The sequence below is a fragment of the Planococcus citri genome, chromosome 3 (assembly GCF_950023065.1).
Source record: "Planococcus citri chromosome 3, ihPlaCitr1.1, whole genome shotgun sequence".
NCBI lineage: Eukaryota > Metazoa > Arthropoda > Insecta > Hemiptera > Pseudococcidae > Planococcus > Planococcus citri.
In genome coordinates, this window is record NC_088679.1 from 76,614,479 (window position 1) to 76,634,373 (window position 19,895).

General features: G+C 33.6%; 1 protein-coding gene across 1 annotated transcript in view; it reads right to left on the minus strand.

Annotated features, from left to right (window-relative positions):
* Window positions 1-1,199: 1,199 nt before the first annotated feature.
* LOC135839366 (uncharacterized) overlaps window positions 1,200-19,895 on the minus strand; it is a 120,886-nt gene continuing 102,190 nt past the window's right edge. Inside the window, exons 3-5 of the mRNA XM_065355358.1 lie at window positions 6,456-6,771; window positions 5,998-6,336; window positions 1,200-1,537 (exon numbers count right to left, since the gene is read on the minus strand). Coding sequence (XP_065211430.1) covers window positions 1,476-1,537; window positions 5,998-6,336; window positions 6,456-6,768 — 714 coding nt within the window. The 5' untranslated portion in view covers window positions 6,769-6,771 and the 3' untranslated portion in view covers window positions 1,200-1,475. The remainder of the gene's footprint in view (window positions 1,538-5,997; window positions 6,337-6,455; window positions 6,772-19,895) is intronic.

The window sequence follows — 19,895 nt, forward strand, 5'->3', positions numbered from 1 at the left end:
TTGCTTAAAATGAACAAATTTTTTGAAATGAAGTAAATCGGTTCAGTCAGACAGGCTTCAGATAATTTTTTGAAAAATGCAACAGTAAAAATTACTTTTGGTCTATTCAATTCGAGTTCAAAAACAGGTAGGTATCCATATTCTGTTAATTCGAGAGAATCTGTCAAGTTTCTACTTGCTAAAAAAAAAAAGTTTCATGTTGGTCCTTTTTTTTCTCTTTTTACAATTTTTATCGACCTTTTAGTCGATTTTTTCGAAATAAAATGAGGAATTCCGCTGATTGTAAGTATTATTTTCTACCTAAAACTAAAATAAATACGAATAAAATTTTTAAAACATTTTTTTTGTGACTAAAAAGCCGACGTATGTAGAGTAGGTGGGGGGGGCAAGAGTACGCACTTAGTGTTTGAAACTCCTGGAGGGGAGAAAAGCATGAGTGTGGGGGAGGGGGGGGTGAAAACACATGTCACTAAAAAAGTAACCCTTTAAAAAAATTTCGCGTACTCTTGCCCCCCCCCCCATCTATAGATCTCCAGACCTCTCTTCAGCGAGTTTGAATTTGATGTTCTGATCAGAAGAGTGAAAGAAAATGTGGCGATCGAAATTCCCATAAAAATTGATCCTACAAGAATGAAAATTGAGCTATTATTGATCATATTCGGGTGTACAGTGAGGTTTTGTAGGTACTATTCGATGGAAAAAATACCCAAATCCACGACCGTAATTCTGTCGATGAGTTGGCTTCCCATGCTCACTCCGATATAGGCTCTAGAATTTTACTTTAAGCATTACAAACAGGTGGGTAATTTTAAACAAATAGGTTCGCACAAGGAAACCGATAAAGTATCAAGACATTGACTTTGACATACAGGTCAATCTACTTTTAAAATGGTTATCTCTAAAACTATATGCTTTCCAACACCTGTCAATACAAAATGTACTTACAACCTAGCCCTACTGAAACAAAAAAAATATATATATGTGAAAAAATTTCAAGAAAATGTTCTACATGGAACCCAATTTTAAATATTTTAAATATTATTACGCAAGTTGGTATGAGGTCAGTAGGAAACTATACGCGTGACATTATATCTAACAACTCGAACACGATAATACATAAATTACCCCGATTTATCGCTGCGAAAACAACACCTTCATTGAAAAAAAAACAAACAAACACACAAATTTGATAAAAAAAATTTAACAACTTTAAGAATCGTTTTATTGGTATTTTTTCTTGGTAAAAGGATAAAAGAAAAAAAAACGTACTATGTAGGAAAATTTTAGGTTACATTATTTGATCGTATAATTATAAAAAAATATAACATGATGATAAACGTTGAAAAATTGCCAGTTAAAATTTTATTGTTTAAACCTATACGCCTACATTAAAGGGTTAAAAATAATCAATAAATTAAACAATATAATAATTGAAGATCTTCGTTTACTCTCGTCGTCGTTCAATGTGGCATACGTCACACATTATTCACATCATTGCTTGGTAATTGTTGATCTTGCGATAATTGCGAATCGATATCTGCAAAATGGATAAACAAAAAAATTCAAAATTCGTATATTCAGCTCGAGTACACAAAAATTATTTTGCAAAATAGGTAATCATTGAAGCACCTACCATTCTATGTTTGTGTATAAAAAAGCTTGAAATGAAAAAGCCATTTGTGCAATTGCCAATCTACGTATGAATTTGCAACAAAAATTTAATTTCACACAAAACTATGAAAATAATCAACGAGAAGATAACGCCGATATAATATTAATGCAACAAAACACCGAACAAGAAGCTACAAAATGCGTAAGTAGAAGTACGAGTAGGTATCTACAGAACGAGAAAAAACACGAAAAATAATTCTCTCAAATAAAGATAAATAGATACAAAACTTTAAGCTTTAAATCAACGCGATGTGAAACTTTTAAAATTAACTTTTATCTTAGATTAAAAACATTCTCGTATAAAATGTTTCGAGAAACGTGAATCCACGTTACACTATTATAATAGGTAGGTATCTATGGTATGGATACCTCTACCTATACTACCTATAGTTGTTTATTTAAAAACAGTCTTGGTATTTTTATAAGTATTAAAATAATACTAGCCAACGTTTAGCATATTACATTAATTAATATCGGATTTCATTTCTTTTTTCGTATTTCTTTCGAACGAGAGACGAAGTAAAAGTTGATAAACTTTACAAAGAGCCGAGAATTCATTTCAAGATAATTTTGTAGGTGGTTTCGAATAAAATAGGTATGGGTAAACAACAGATAGCTCAGAGTAATTTAACCGAGTCGATTAATTTATTTCAATTAAAAATAAAATGAGGTTCGTTTTCTTATGATAAATCAACGGCCGAACCGGTAGGTAATCGTGTAGAAAATTCGAAGACAGGAGCAAAAATTGCGAGCCAAGTTATTATAAAATGATTTTTTAAAATACAGGTATAGTTTATAAGCGATTTGAGACAGGTCTTTTTTAAAATTTAACGTTTGTGCGTAAAAAACATAAATTTAGCAACGGAAACTATTGATTTGAAAAGGGAAAAATAAAGACTACTGACTACGAGTCTTGTTTGGATTATTAAACTCGAATCCCCCAAAAAATTCTCACACTTCGCGCGAATTTTCGAGTGATAATGAACTTGATAGAACGAGAGGGATCTGCAGAACTTGGTGGTTCAAAATTAAAACTAAATGGTCCAAATTTTCACCTCACTGATACAAACATATTATGAAATATAGGTATCTTCGTAATTTATGAAGAAATGAATCGAAACAGAATTAGATAAGTCGAAACTAGAATTCATCTACAAGCGACGAAAACAATCTAAAATTTGAAAATTGAATTTCAACGTCGAAATGAGGGGAAAATAGGTTCAAAATGTAAAATCTAAACAGCGCTGCCAATTCATCAAAAAATTCCAGTCTCAAAAAATTTTCACGATTTTTTTCAATATTTTACTACCTACTTACTTTTTTTGAAACTTTAACAAAATTTGCCATTGCACTCGCAGACGATTTGTTTAAATTTTCAAAGAGAGATGCAAAAATGGGGAAATTATCGGAAATATGTAAGATCTTGAAAACTTGTTTAAAAGATGAAAAACAGGTGTTTTTTTGGCAATTTGTGCAAAAAAGCAGGATAAAAGCAATTAAAAAATGGAAAATTATTGGAGATTTTTTTTGAAAGAAGAAAATGAAAATGAAAACTTTCCAGGCTCAATATCAAATAATATGGTAAACACCGAAACTTCCTACCAATTTTTTCAAAAAAAAAAAAAGAGAAAAGAAAAACAGAACAAAGCAAAACTGTTGTTCAAATTTCTTTTTACGTAAAAAACCTCAAAAAATGGAAAATTTATTACAAATTTTTTTTGAAAGGAGAGAACAAAAATTAAAAATTTCAAAGTTTAATTAAAACTATGGTTAAAATCGAAACTTTGCTGCCAATTTCTGCAAAAAAAAAAAACATAAAAACAGCACTTTTTTGAAACATCTCGATTTCAAAGGAGTCTGTTGAACCAATTTTTGCCAAAAAAAAAAAGTTAAAATTAAAAACAGAATAAAAGCAGCAGCTTTTCCACTATTTCAATTTTGAGAGTGACAGGGAAAATTAAAACTTTTTTTAGGTCAAATTTTTGTTGATTGTCACAAAAATCTACCAAAAAAAAAAAAAAAAAAGGAAAAATCACAAACCATTTTTTTTTTTTTTTTTGAAAAAAGAGCATAAAAATGTGAAAATTTTGAAAGTATTATCGAAAGATGTGAAAACAAGACTTTTGGCAGACAAAAAGTAGAACAAAAGTACAATTTTTTGGATTGTGAGAGAAAGAGAAGTTAAAAATTTATTTCAGGTCACATTTTTTTTTTTTTCAATTTTTACGAAAGACTACAATAATAGGAATTAAAACAATCTCCCCCCCCCCTTCCAAAAAAACAGTAGGAAAACAAGAATTTTTTTCAGAATTTTTAATTTTGAAAGGGGCGATTGAAACTTTTCTAGGTTAAATTTGTTCAGGAAAAAAAACATAACTTCGTTTGATGATTTCAGGGAAAAAAAAACAGAACATGAGTGACTTTTTTCAAATATTTTCGCTCCTTAGAAACGATGAGATGAAGAAGAAGCTAAAACCTATGAGTAAAATTCTTCAATTTTCATAAAAAAGCTACAAAAAATGGAAAACTGTGAAGTTTTATTAAAAAAGACGGAAAAACAGGACTTTTTGGCAATTTTGCCAAAAAAAAGAGAACAAAAGTGCAGGATTTCCTTTCAAACAACTCAATTTTGAGGGAGGGAGGGAGGGTGGGAGGGAAGAGTTGAAATTAAATGTTTATAGAAAACTGAAAAAAATGACAAAAAATCACAAAAATTTTATTTGAAGAATATAAAATTTTTAATTTTTACAAAAATTTGTAAATAAAATGAGAGGTTTTGTTAAATTTTGGCAAAAAGTCAAAACAAAAGTAGACTTTTTGCTTAAAAGTTTGATCAAATTGCCAAGTCTTATACAAAAAAAATAGAAGCCTTTCAGTAGTAGCAGTTATTTTTTCAAAAAAATCAATTTTAAAGGGGGGTGGGGGGGGGGTGAGCTTGAAACTACTCCGAGCCAAATTTGTTCAGAAAAAAAAGAAGCAGAGAAGACTTTGGATCAAGAGAGAGATTTTTTTCAAAAATGTTCACTTTTGAGAAGCGACGAGATGCAGAAGAAGTCAAAGCTTCTTCTGGGTTAAATTTTTTATGAATTTTTTACAAAAAGCCACAAAAAATGGAAAACTAGAAAAGTGTCATCAAAACATGAAAAAAAAAAACAAAACTTTCCGGATCAGATTTTGGCAAAACAAAATTAAACCTTTCAATTTCGAGGGAGGCGAGGAAGAGTTGACATTTTCCAATTTTTATAAAGAACTCCCTTCCTTCCTTCCTCCCTCCCTCCCTCCCCTCCCTCCAAAAAAAACAACAAAAAATAAAAAGATCACAGAAATCTTTTTGAAAAATTCCAAAGTTTAATTAAATTGTCTACAATCTTGCAAAAAGAAAAAAAAAATATCTACAAAAAAAAAAAACAAGATTAGAAGCAATACTTTCAGTAATACCTATCTACGTTTTCTCCAAAAATTTCAATTTTGAAAGAAGGGGCAAAGTCAAAACTCTTTTCAAGTTGCATTCTCCCAAAAAAAATCAAAAAACTTCAATTTTGAAAAGAGGGGGAGGAGTTGAAACTTCTTTCAAGTTGCATTTTTTAGATTTAAAAAATGTGTAGCTAAAAATGTGATTATAATTGTCAAGTTTTATCCCCAATTTATCCCCCCCCCCCAAAAAAAAACATAACAACGGTAAAATTCTTAGGTGGCGGAAATTTTTTTTCAAAAATTTCAATTTTGAAGAATGGCATAAAAATTAAAATCTTCTTCAATACTTAAGTAATCAGAAAAAAATGAGCAGCGAAACTTTTGGCAATTTTGGAAAAACCCAGACATATGAGCAGCACTTTTTTTAAATATTTCAATTTTACAGAAAAGAGGAGTAACTTAATAATTTTCTCCAAGTAAATTTATCTCAATTTTCATAGAAAATGACAAAAAAATGGAAAAATTGGCTAATATGTTTTCGAAAAGCGAGAGTGAAAAAAATGGGAAATTTCAAGTTTCAATAATATAGGTACTTACCTAAAAATTTTCGAAAATTTCGGCAAAAAAAATCAGAACAAATGTAGAATTTAATTTCACAATAGGGGGGAGGGGGAGTTCCACCTTTTTCTACATCAGATGTTTTCAATTTTTACACGGAACAATCAACGAGACATTTTTTGAGAGAGTATAAAACAAAAAAGGAAAATTTCAAAGTTCAAATCAAAAAACAATAATTATGTAACGAATAATGGCAAAAAGCAGCATTCTTCATCAACTTTGGCAAAAAAAAAAACACACACACATCAAAAGCAGGAGAATAAGCTGTTGGCTATTTATGCATCGTACACCAACCTGATATTTCAAAATCGAAATCCTCTCCCGAATGATGTCGCATGTAATCTTTATCAGTGGTCAGTAAATATATCAGAGCGGCTAGATTTTCGGCCGAATTGTAATCTTCCTTGGTGAGCTGAACGGTACTGTCGTCTTTTTTACCTCTCATGCCAATAAATGCGGTATTCGATGGACCTTTTTTACCCCTCACTCCCATCACGTTAAACGAATAAGGTAACTTTTTGCCTCTCATTCCGTAGAATTTTCTTTTCGCTAGTTCGTTCCTTAAAAGCCAGTATGCTTCTAGGTCGTCCATTTTCGGGTACGAGTACATATCGTCTTTTTTCCCTCTAGTGCCTGGAAATCGAAAATCCCAGCACGCCATAAGGTACGAGTATAAGGTATACCCAACTTATTATATGTAAGTAGCTCGAATAACAAAAAAAATTATACTCTCTAATTATAATATCACTTACCCATAAATCCGACATTTTTTTTATACGGAAAATCCGAGTATAATTTTTTGCCTCTGGTGCCTTGAAATCCGAGTCTGGTTCTTTTATCGGGATTGTATCGTAATTCGTCCACGTTATCTATGAGCTTACTCGACGATAATGACGAAGACGACGATGCATCGAAGTCGAAGCCTGGTACTTCTTTTTCGTAATCTATTTGACTCTTTTTACCTCTGGTGCCGATAAAACTCGGCACCCTTCTGCCTACAATACCGTCTTGAGCTGATGTGAATGTAACGACCATTAACAATCCGAATAATCTGAATTTCAACATAATCTGTAAAAATAAATCATTTCCAATTCAGTCGATTCGACGTAAATACGAATATACGAGTAAAAGTACGAACTACACAAAAACTTAACACAATTTGTAAAAGTACATATATACAAGATACACGTAGGCGTATACCAAAACTCTTTATCGCAGCTTTAAAAATTCTCAACTGTCAATTAATCGAAATCATTCAACCCCCCTCTCCCCCCATCACCTCCCAATTACGCCCCCAACAACGTTAGCGCTCCAGCCATAAATTTCCCTCAACTATACATGCTATACAGCAACAAAAGCACCCGTTACAATAAGGAACACGAACTACAGGCGAAGAAGAAGCCATTGACCAGCAGAATGAAATATCAAACAACTTGATGAAATACGATAAGAGATGAGAGACTTGTTGCCCGAATTATTTTTCTATATTTTTACTCTAATTTGCATTTAAAAACACGAAAACCCCCTCGGAGAAGAAAAGAGCGAAAAATTTGTGTTTTTACGCTCTTTGCCCATAGATGCAGAAGAGGTGGCTACCTACTTTATAACGAACTCGTGTAATTTGATTTTAATTTCACTTGAATATGAGTTTAATTTCGCGACTGCGAAATGATAATGATGCTACGCCAGAGTAGAGGCAGCGGTTTTAATTTATATTCCGTTGTATATCGGATTTTCCAAAAACGGTTGACGTTTTTCGTTTTTCGTTTTTTTTTTTTTTTTTTATGGTAATTTACATCACTACTATGTTAATTTCTCCATTATTTTAAATGCTACAATTAAACAGATTGTTGAGCTAGAATTTTCTGCCGTCGTCGTTTTTCTGCGAGACGAGTAAGTATATACGAGTCAGTCGCGATGAGCGTGTTATTACCGCATCAAAAGTACGAGAGAGAGACGACAGCGACATTGTCGACAGAGAGCGAGTAGATGAGTAATCGTGGGTAATCTCGAACCAGCATTTATTGCCAACTACCTACACATTACCTACCTAAACACAATGACGATGATGAGCATCAAAATACCTGTTAGGCTCATATTTTGTTTAGCGGTGAAATTACGTACCTACTCGGTGGTAACTCACCCTCGTCGTCGTGCCAGTGCCTCATCGTTAATAAGAAAAGTCGAACGTTGAAAGAAGACTTTTCATTGTGGCGGCAAAACGAGACATAAATTTCGCCAAATTGTTAATGAACATTTTCCTAATGTTTTGTTAAAGCGAAAAAATAAATAAATAATAATTATCGTCGTTATTACCTTACTACGTAGGTAAGACGCAGCCGGGTAAATGGTATTAGTACCTATATTACTCATTTGCATCGTGCTTTTTGTATTCTCGTTCTCGTGTACCGCTTCTTGCTACTTCGTCTCACGTCTCATAGTGGTTGCAACTTCAAAGCTAAACAAAAGCTCCGCGAAATAGACCATTTTTTAACGCTATATTCTCACAGCGTGACTGCATTCCTTTTAAAATATAATTGTGGAATGTGGACGGCTGAATGGGGGAGGTGATGAGCGAATATACGAGGCTTTAAAAAGGTCTTTTAAAAAATAACCCCGCTAGAAAAGTTGAAATGTGGGAGTTATTATTTGTATAGTATAGTATAAGTACACCCACGAGTAAGTAATTTTAAATTACTCGAAATATTACTCATTGCTATATAGTAAGATTACATTCAAGATGCACAATGGTAAACTAAACTTGAGGACGCTAATGAATGTCTCCCTCATTCCCCGCCTTTTCATCAACTTGAATGGACTTTCGGACTTTTAGAGTTGAAATCAGTGAGAAACAAGCCATCAGCTAATCGCTGATTACAAAAGAGTTTTTGCGTTTGAGGTATAATGTATTCACTTGAATCATTAAAAAAAAAAGGTATTTAAAAAAATAAAGTTCAGGATAAGTTTGAATTTAAATTGATGTAGACGATGTTTTCAAAATCCAAAAGTCACTCTTCAACCGAAGCAATTTTACAATAATTCTCATCCTTCGTTGAAGCAGCTATTTTTACCAAATTGTTGAAATAATTTTAAGGTAGAAATTTGATTTTGAAAAAGTTTTATTGTATACATTTTCAACTATCTCGCATATTTTTTCAGAAAAAACGTAAAAAATTACATTTTAAGACAGTTTTTGAAAAAATTAACTCGTTGCAGAAAATTCTTTTATTTGAATCGTAAGGTGATTTAAAGTTCTTTCCAAAATACACAATAAATTATTCGGCCATGCTCATCTCAAATAACCCCCTTTTGATTTTATTTCTCATTTTCGCATCAGTTATATTCGTGTAAACTTTTTCAAACAATTGCAGAAACGAAATCGTGATCGAACTTGGTATTGGCACCTCTTTAAACAAAGAAAAGAGCTCCTCGATTTTTTTTTGCTGCTCTGCAGCGTCAACTTTTTTCACACTTTCAATAATACTTGAAAAAAGTGCCGAATCCATCGAATCTAAATTAATCCAAAAAAATCAAAAATTTTTGAATATATACTAGGTGACATTTTTTAGTGACATATATGTTTTTTTATTATTTGATTACTTGTTTTCCTTATGTTATCTTCCAATGGTTTCTCCTTTATTCCGTTATTTGATGAACTTTGTGCTGTCGTATTTTGTTTCTTTGTGGCTGTTGCTGGAGTTAAAGCTAAATTTTTATGCTTTCCTTCGTTGTACCTCGGACACCGTGGCTCAATTTCGAAAAATTCTGGTGATTTGTTATCGTTTAATTAGGTACAATTACAAATGATATGGTTTTGAAAAACATTTGACAAGAGCGTTTTAATTTTTTAAACGAAAAATGGTCAAATCAAACGAATTTTCGATTTGTGAAGTTTTAAGAAATTCACATTGCTGGATTAATTGATAAATTTAGCAGTTGAGACGTTCGAAAAAAAGTTATGCATCCCCTATCTACATAATGTACTTATAAATTTGAATGATCTGTAAAATTGGAAAAGTTGGACCAGAACAAAGGTGGGAAAGTGAACACTCTGGCCAAAATTGAAGGAAGCGAAAGGCAAGCTCTTTTTTTAACCATGATGATTTTTTCAGAATATAAAAAATTTGTAATACCTAGTACAATAAATCAGCGTTGACACCCTAAAATTAGCTTACAAGGGAACTTTGTAAACGGGTATCATCTTCAAAGACTAGGGTGGAATTTGGCATGCTGAAAGTTCATGCTACCGACACTCAGCTTCCGAATTGATGTTTGACAACTGTTTGAAAATCACTGAAATACTTATTCATGTAGCTTATTTATTGGTAAAGTTTTCATAAAAATAGTAAACCACGAGATGAAAATCTGAAATATGGTTTAATTACTAAAATCGAGCTCCCGAATCGATTGCGACTGTTTTAAAGCCGATCTAGAACCTCCAGCAAAAGTTGTTTTTTTTCATAGTACTGTAATGGTTCCAGAATGCGCTATTTCCTTCAAAAATAACCATAAAAAGTGAAAACTGCTCGGAACTTAGAACGTATTATTAAATACTTCTTCGCTCTTCATTATCATCAATATTATCAACAGTAATATTTTGAATTTTATTGGGAATTTAGAAAAAAAAAAAACGTAGCGATATATATTTAATGGATATTGCTTAGCATTTTACAAATCTACAAAAAGATTTATGACGACGAAAACTACGATGACTACGATGACTACGATGACTACGATGACTACCATGAAAAAGTGATTACAATAGAGTTTTTTCGCGCTTCGCGCAAAAACTCTAAAAAAGGAAAAGAGTCGATGCTCAGTGAAGTAGAATTTTGATGAAAATTAGTCAGTTTGCGCAATATTTAGACCCTTTAAGAACAAAAATTGTATTCAATGCTCGTATTTTGTAATCTTAGGAATTTTAATTCGAGAACAATAGGAAAAAAGTCACCCAAATTTTTCGATACCTATCAATATTACCTGTTACCTGTTGGCTAGTCACTGTGCAGTGTGCAGCTACAAGGCTAGAGGCACGAGTTATTTTATACTGTTACATTAATGAAAGGGGGTTGGATTTTAAGAAAGGAGAATAAGACTGAAGGGTTTTGATCTATTTCAGGTAGAGTTTTAGGAAGGTTTAGTAACTTTCTTAAATTTGTATGGTCTTGACAGCTGAGTAAGATGTGGGAGATATTGAGTTGGAATTGACATGCAGAGCGTGTTGGGGGGATTCTTTTTTGAAGAGATGAGAGTGGGTGAGGAGGGGGTATGGCCTGTATGTACACGGCATAAGCCAACGGCCTGCTTCCTGGGCAAACCTTGAATGTTGGTGGTGTGACTTTGACTGGGAATTAACTGCAAACATATGGCTTCCATCACATCAGACACAGGGATGGGTGTTTCTGGTGGAGGTGAAATCTAAGTCTGCTGTTTCATTTCCCAAAAATTCTGAGTAGGCCAGAATCCAAGCTATGGTAACATCCATGTCACATTGGAGAGATGAGATTTCTGAGGCAACTGGATGTTGCTTAGATTTAGATCTTAGTTGAGAGATGGAATTTAGTGGATCTGTGAAGATCAAAACTTTGTTGAGTCTGCTCTCAATTGCCATGTTTAAAGATGTAAGTTTTGCATAGTAGTTCACATGAAAGAATACTGAACAAGCACAGAAGTGGAAATAGCAAAACCTCCCTATCACAAATGACCGAAATACCACATCGACCCATCGGTGTAAAACGAAATGAAATCATTATCATCATCATCATCGAGTTGTATAACTGCTCCAGGTGGTATTGCATACAAATCACAGCGTACCCTTATGCCAAATTGGGTATTTGGGCTGACATATCCTTTATGTTGGTTAGGGTGAGTCAGCTTTACATGGGAAAATTTTTTTTTCCACTTTTTCAAAGTCTTACCCCCTAAAAACGTTCATTTATGTCTAAAAAGACATCATATAAAATTTCAGCAAAAAAAATAATATTTACTGGTGGCGCAGATGAGTTGAATGTTGAGAAGTTAGGAGCGCGTCGAGCAAAAACTTCCCATGGTTGCGCGCCGGGGAACGTAGCGTTGCGTTCCCTCACTGGATTGAAGCAGTCTTACAAAACGTTACCCCCTCTACGATGCATGATAAGTAAGTCTAGTCCTTGGTGGGGTTCTTAAGATGTTATTAATGGTGATTCAATAACAATTTTTCAATTACAAATTGCTGATTTAAGGTGAAAATATGAAAAATTTGAAAAGTAAAAAAAAAGTATGAATTTGAGGCTGTAATATTCTATTCTACTCAGCAACTGTAGGAAAAAATGTGTGTAATGTAGATATAGGATGAATTTACATTGAAAGATGACTGTTTTATAAGATTCAGCACTTTCAGTTTATGTTTTATAACTATTATTCATTTTAAAGCTGTTAATTAGTGAAAATGGAATGTTTTGATTTCTGAATTCCACAATTTGGGTTCAAATGAATTCTAAAGCCGAAAAATCATAATCAATACTTTGTTGTGGTTGATTTAAAAATCCAAGAAAAATTGGAATCACTTGATGAGTTGTAGTGGGGATGCCACTCTCATTATAGTTGCGACGAATGAACCCCGTCAAGCTTCGTTGCGTTTCCCGCGGCGCCATCGTGGGAAGTATTGAGCTTGCGCGCGCTAGTATCTCTCAACATTCAACACGTTTGCGCCACCACTAAATATTAATATTTTTCAACAAAAATTTAAGGGGTTCCATTTGAACCAAAAATGAACATTTTAAGCGGGTAAGACTTCAACATTTCCAAAAAAATGCAACCTGACTCACCCTAATGTTGGTGTTGCCTCTATCGCGTTGATGATGTATCTCATGGAAATTTATTTTCGAGCTTTCACTAGTAGTTTCCCACTTGCTTACTATAGTGACATCTGCACAATACTGAGCAATAAAGTTATTGATGACTTGAGTGTTGAGTTGAGTATGTTCAAGTAATGATGTATCAAATGAGAGAATATTTTTTTTAGTTTTTATAGGATTTTGAGGATAGAATGAGGGAAGAGGATATAGCTGAATGGAGTTTAAAATGGAAGAGGCTTTATGGAGATATGAGTCATAAGCATATGGGAGATTGGGATCAATTTTTGAGTCTATGGTGAGAGGGTGACAGTCAATAGTTTTAAGGTGCATGAAAAATTTGGAAAGGATGAGTTTTGATTGTAGATATAGAGGGGACGATTTCAGATGCTTCCTAATACAGTGGATTCTGCTTACTATGGGTGAGTTGCAGAGCTGTTGGACCAAAATGATCCTGAAACTGGAACTGATTAAAGTCAGATTCAAATCCAATCCCTAAGCTGATCCCAAAACCAAAATCATTATTTTTCTTGATCCCAAAACTGAAAAAGTCCCGGAACTGATATAATTTTGAACCCGATACAATTTGAGCCGGGCATCCTCTGGCAGTGTTGCGGAGCGGAACCGAATCGGAACGAACCGGAATGCTAAACCCCTAACTTTTGGGAGAATTTAGGCGGAGCGGAACGGAACCTGGAGCAACTTTCAAAAAATATACAGGAGCAAAACCGGAACCGAACCAGAATAAAAATTTGGGTTTTTAAAGCTCCTACCTAACAAAATTTTTTGACTTTTAATGAACGATTTGGTCGATTTGCAAGATTATAGTGTGAGCAAAAGGTGTTTTTTGCTGAAATTTTACCTCAATAAACTTAGAAAATTATAAAAAGACATGGTAAATGACATGAAAAAGACCATTTATACAATGTACTTTTGGAACAAAGCTGCAATGTTCAGCGATCAAAATTCAAATTTCTCATGTGAGAATGTGAGATGGACTTCAAATTTCATTAAATTAAAACGCTCCTAATTCGACCATTTTTTTAAATTTTGGGTATTTCAACATTTTCAACTTCAATTTTTGCTCAGAACATGAAAATTCCAATGTACTTTGAATGCAACCTTCTCTAAAAAAACAAAAAAGAAAAATCGGAGCGGAATGGAACGCTAAACTGGAACGGAACGATATTTTTAAGCGGAGCGGAACGATATAAGAAACCAGAACAGAATCATTTTTTATGCTGGAGCTGAACCCTGAACCTGGAACGAAATTCATTCCACTCCGCAAGACTGTCCTCTGGGATCGATAGTGTCGCACCAGTGGACTTTGATTTTTATCAGGATGAAAACATGATAGAGAATGTTTTGATATACAATTTCAGTTGAATTTGAGTGTGTTTGTTAATTGTTTTTGTCCATTTGAACACATCGATCCACACAAAAGTTTCTTCAATACAAATCATTTTGAAAAACTTTGAACTTTATTTATGTCAAATATCAAATATCTCGTTTTCATCAGATTCTAAGTCCAACAGCGACACTAGCGCTACCTGGCCTGAATCCCAGAACCAAAACAAAATTGTTTCAGTTTTGTGATTTCAATTTTTTTTTTGCGATTCTATTTTGATAAATGGCCATTTTACATCATTTATCCTCAATCATTCAGATTATACATAGTAAAAATCACTCAACAAATCAAGCTAAATATGCATTTAAAATGTTAAACTAATTACACCATTGGATTTTTCACATCAAGACCTCCCATTTTTTAGACCCTTGCTGGGTCCATTAGTCAATTTGGGCTCAAAATTGGTTGAAATGGAAATCCCGAAACCAAAACCAATTCAACCCAGGACCAAAACAATTTTTTCAATCCCAAAACAAATCCTGAAATTGAATTAAAAATTTAGAAGAAAGAATCCCAAAACGAATCCAATCCTGAAATCATTTCAGTCCCACAGTTCTGGTCAGTGGGACCATGGTAGATTAACTCTATTAAGCAAAAAACTCTAATAACCAAAATCGTTTTTTCAAGTGTGAAAAAAACTGCAAAATTTCAAATTTTCAAATTTTATCATTTTTTAATACAGTTTCCATTTTTCAGTTACAGTTAATGTTTTAATATTATGCTTCAAGATTTTTATGAATTTTTATAAAAATGTCATCATCTTTTGCCAATTTTCACTAACTTCAACCTGTTTTCAATTTTCACCCAATTTTTGCAAAATTTTGCTAAAATCCATGACTTTCTCCTCAGTTAACTGGATTTACTGCTCGTTTTCACTACAATAAGCAATGAAATTTGCATGCAAAATTGCCATTCCATTAAGCGAATTTCTCTATCAACTGATAACGCATTAAGTGGAACCCATTGTACGTATAATAAGAGTATAAGAGTAGTTCTGAAGGCTCCAGTTGCCAGTTGAAGAGCTGTGTTGTGAATAGTCTTCTCCAGTGCTTTGAGTGTTGACTGTTTTGCTGATGAGTAAGTAAGTTGGCAATCCATAATCAAATTTTAAGCAAATCGGAGCTCTATAAATTTCTGAGAAGAGATTGAGTGTCTGCTGCGTATGTTAAACTGGATAGTGGATAGTTTTCTCAATAGGATTTTTCTATTGTTACATGCTTCTCTTAGATGGTTGATGTGATTTTTCCAGTTTAGTTTGTTGTCAAAGCATAGACCAAGATATGTGATTTGGCTTTTGCAAGGTAGCGGTGTATCCTTTAATTTATTGCACCCTATAACATAGCAAAAGTGAACTACCTACTGTAGATTTGCTCTCAGATAGCTGAAGCCCATTGTCATCAGTCTTGCGGAGCGGAATGAATTTCGTTCCAGGTTCAGGGTTCAGCTCCAGCATAAAAAATGATTCCGTTCCGGTTTCCTATACGTTCCGCTCCGCTTAAAAATATCGTTCCGTTCCGGTTTAGCGTTCCATTCCGCTCCGATTTTTCTTTTTTGTTTTTTTAGAGAAGGTTGCATTCAAAGTACATCAGAATTTTCATGTTCTGAGCAAAAATTGAAGTTGAAAATGTTGAAATACCCAAAATTTAAAAAAATGGTCGAATTAGGAGCGTTTTAATTTAATGAAATTTGAAGTCCATCTCACATTCTCACATGAGAAATTTGAATTTTGATCGCTGAACATTGCAGCTTTGTTCCAAAAGTACATTGTATAAATGGTCTTTTTCATGTCATTTACCATGTCTTTTTATAATTTTCTAAGTTTATTGAGGTAAAATTTCAGCAAAAAAACACCTTTTGCTCACACTATAATCTTGCAAATCGACCAAATCGTTCATTAAAGGTCAAAAAATTTTGTTAGGTCGGAGCTTTAAAAACCCAAATTTTTATTCCGGTTCGATTCCGGTTTCGCTCCTGTATATTTTTTGAAAGTTGCTCCAGGTTCCGTTCCGCTCCGCCTAAATTCTCCCAAAAGTTAGGGGTTTAGCGTTCCGGTTCGTTCCGGTTCAGTTCCGCTCCGCAACACTGATTGTCATATCAACATAGAAAGTTGCACTTAGGGTAATTTTTCAGGATTTTTGGGCCATAGTCGACATGATGGGGAATGGGGAAATATCATTTTTTCACTTTTTCTGCTGATTTTTAGCGCTCATAAAAGGTAACGACACTGATAATGAATATTTTACTTTTTTTTTTCAAGATTTTAATTTTTGATTCGGTCCATCTTCATCAGAAAAGAACAATTTAATGTGTTCGACCCCCCCCCCCACCCTTAACCTCAGCAATGGAAAAAATGGAACCTTGTCCATTCTCAGAGTTTATAAACATTTATTAGAAAGATTAATTTTATTTCATTTTGATTTTTCAAGTATTATTGTAAACTAGAGTTTAATTTTTTTGGATAAATTGGATTCTTTAACGGGAGCGGAGAGGGAGCAAGGAGATCCAGGCAGATTTTTTTCAATTCACATAAAAAATGGAAGGGATTATTTTCTCACGAAATCACTCTACTTTAGGAGGTATGGGAAAGAAGAAACTTTGAGGTTGTCCAGTACCTACACTCTTCTGCACAATTTTTCGCAATAAAAACTTAGCTCTGGTTAAAAGTTATTTTATTTTTATAAAAAATCTGTTTTTCGATTGCTGATGAAAAATGATCAAACTAAGCGAATTTTTAGAATTTTCAATATTTTTGGTACTCATAGGCTAAATTTCCTCAAATGGTCTTGTAAGGACAAAATTATCTGCATGGTTTGCTCTTAAAAAGTCTGGTTAAACCATTTCTTTGAAAGACTGGACAGTGGACATCCTGAAAAGAATTCACCATATTTGGTACAATTTTTTTCCAATTCCCCAAAAAACTGCAAGAGAATCGCTTAATTTTTAAACTGTACAGAATCCACGTGTAGGTAAAATAATCGAAACTTTGCAAATTTTGTAATTTAACCTATAATATAGCCGAAGAGATTTTAATTAATCCCCTTTCAAATTCATCTTTTCTACAATCTACAACTATTGTATCTTAATACGTAGCCTATAAGAATAAGTTGCCTGTTCACTTTTCTGAAATCCTACGCACATCCAATTTAATCACCTCGTATGCATAAATTAAAATGCACGCATCGAATGAAATATTCCACCTTTACTTAACTTATTCCCTCTTCTCTTCCCTTCAGTCTTCGTGTACTTATTCATCGTGTAATAATTACAATTTTCGAAGAAAGATTTTACCAAAATTCAACTCGTATGAGAGGAAGAGATGAAGTTATGGAGTAGGTAAATAAAATACCTATGTCATCCGCGTGTTTATGATGTAAAATTACCCTCGCTCGAATACGAACATTTTTCCAATAGAATTATTTAAATCAGTTTCTTAATGAATGAGATGATTGAACGCGAAGTAATTCGCATTAGTGCCGGAATGAATGCGTAAGAATGGTGACGGATACTGCGTAAAGTATTGTCTGAGGGTTTGAAAATGTCGGGGGTGGTGATGTTATTTGCATAATTTTCAAAAGTCCCCTTTGACAGTTTTGATTTTTTTTCATCTTCAAACGAATAATCAAGAATCGATAATTTCTCTTCGTGAAAAATATGTATTTTCGGAATGAACTGATACTGAAATGTTTTCAAAAAGTTTAAATTGATTGTATGTACCTACATTAAATTGCAATGAATACAAGGTAAAGCTTATCAGAGAGGCAAAAAAGCAAAAACTATCAGCAGAAGTTCTTGGTTTCCCAAACGATAGCAAAATATTTATCAACGATCACCTGTCAAGGGAGGCTGCCGGTATATTCAAGAAAGCCAAAGTACTGCGAAAAGAAGGCAAACTGCTAGCCACATGGACTTTCAATGGCTGCGTATTCATTCGTAAAACGGAGGAGGATCGTGCAACAAAAATCACAGAAGTTAATCAGCTGGATCAATACGTTGAAGTTATTCATCTGAATTCATATGAGTCCAACACAGTGCAGAGAAAGCTACGTAGTAATCGGCACACGTCAAAGAAATAGAAATTTGCTTCTCTCTCAGCTCACTGCCCAGTACAGACTGGTCACCTAGGGCAGTTTAGACCATCCTCTCAGCCAAAAATCAACAAAACAAACCACATATGGATAGGTAGTTTGAACGTAAGGACTTTGAAAGATGAAATCAAATTGTGGGAACTAGAAGATGCTTTTATAAACTCAAATATCCACATACTGGGCTTGTCTGAAATTAGAAGAGATGGCGAAAGGATTTTAGAGACAAAAAACCACAATTTATTTTGTTACAAGGGGGATGCATCGGGTCAAAAGGGTGTGGGTTTTTTAATTTCAAAAAATATGAAGCAAAAGCTTGTTGAATTCAAAGGTGTCTCGGATAGAATAGCAGTGGCAAAATTCTGGTCGAAGGGAAACTCTACACTAACCCTTATTCAAGTCTATGCTCCAACTGCTCAGGCAGAAGAAGATCAAACAGATTTATTTTATAATGAGCTAGCAGACACAATAAACGACTATAAAATAACAGCCAAAAACCGGCTAATTATTCTTGGGGATTTTAATAGTCAAATTGGTGATCGTCTGTCTGAAGAGGAAGCAATTATAGGCCCATATACGTATGGAAAAAGAAACCAAAGGGGGGAAAGATTAATTGAATTTTGTAATGAGTTTTGTTTTAAGATAGTAAATACATTTTTCAAAAAAAGAATAAACAGAAGATGGACATGGGTTTCTCCCAATCAGGAGGTTAAAAATCAGATTGACTTCATCTTGGCTCCTCAAGCTTCTGAAATCATTCTAAACTTTGATATTCAAAATAACTTTAACTTTCACTCTGACCACAGACTGATAAAATGCAAAATTAATACTGAAAAATGGAGATATAAAAAAGCAATTTTAACTAAATCAAACATAAGGATACCAGAAAACGTAAAAAACCAATACAGAACATCTTTAGATAAAGTTTTCGAAACTAACTTTAACAGCTTTCAACATTCTGATGCAGATAGCATTAACAAATCAATCATTAAAATTATTTCCGAAACGACCCAAAAAGTAATGGTAAACTCCATAAATCCTTCTCCTGTCTCCTCTTCTAGGGAAATACCCCCAGAAATCTCCAAACTTAGAAATTTAAGAGTTAAGCTTAGGAATATTAGACATAAGTCTCTGGCAGATAAAATAGAGCTATCCTTGGTGTGCAAATTAATAAAGCAGAGATTGTGTCAGGTAAAGGCCAGTAGAGAAAATGACTTTATTCAGAATATTCTAGATACGTCAAGAAGTACAAAAAAAATCAATATGAACAGATTAGTGGGCAGAGACTGGTCTAGCTACCTCATAAACAAAGAGGGTGAAAAAATTTACTCCAGGAAAGGAATTAATGATCATGCTTCCTCCTTTTACAAAGCATTGTACTCTGCAAGGATGGATCTAAGCTGCCCCCAGTCAAATACTCTTCTCAGGGTGTCTATTTTGCCTGACAACACCCCTGACATAGAGCTAAATGAGCCTAGTTTTTTGATTGATGAAATAGAATGGGTAATAAAAGGTTTAAAAAATAACAAAGCAGTTGGCACAGATGGGTTATGTAAGGAGCAATTGAAAAAAGGAGGGTATCAGATGTTTAAGGTACTAACCATACTATTTAATAAATGCTTGATGGAAAGGAGAGTCCCCTTAGATTGGAAATCTTCAAATATTTTACTATTATTTAAAAAGGGAGATCGCCACAAAATTGAAAACTACCGACCCATAAGTCTGTCTTCAACACTAGCAAAAATTTTTTCGAAGCTAATTGAAAATAGAATTAGAAATATCCTAATGAGTAACCAATCTTGTGATCAGGCAGGTTTCAGGAAGGGTTTTTCAACTGTCGACCACTTATTCTCAGTGAACTTGTTGATT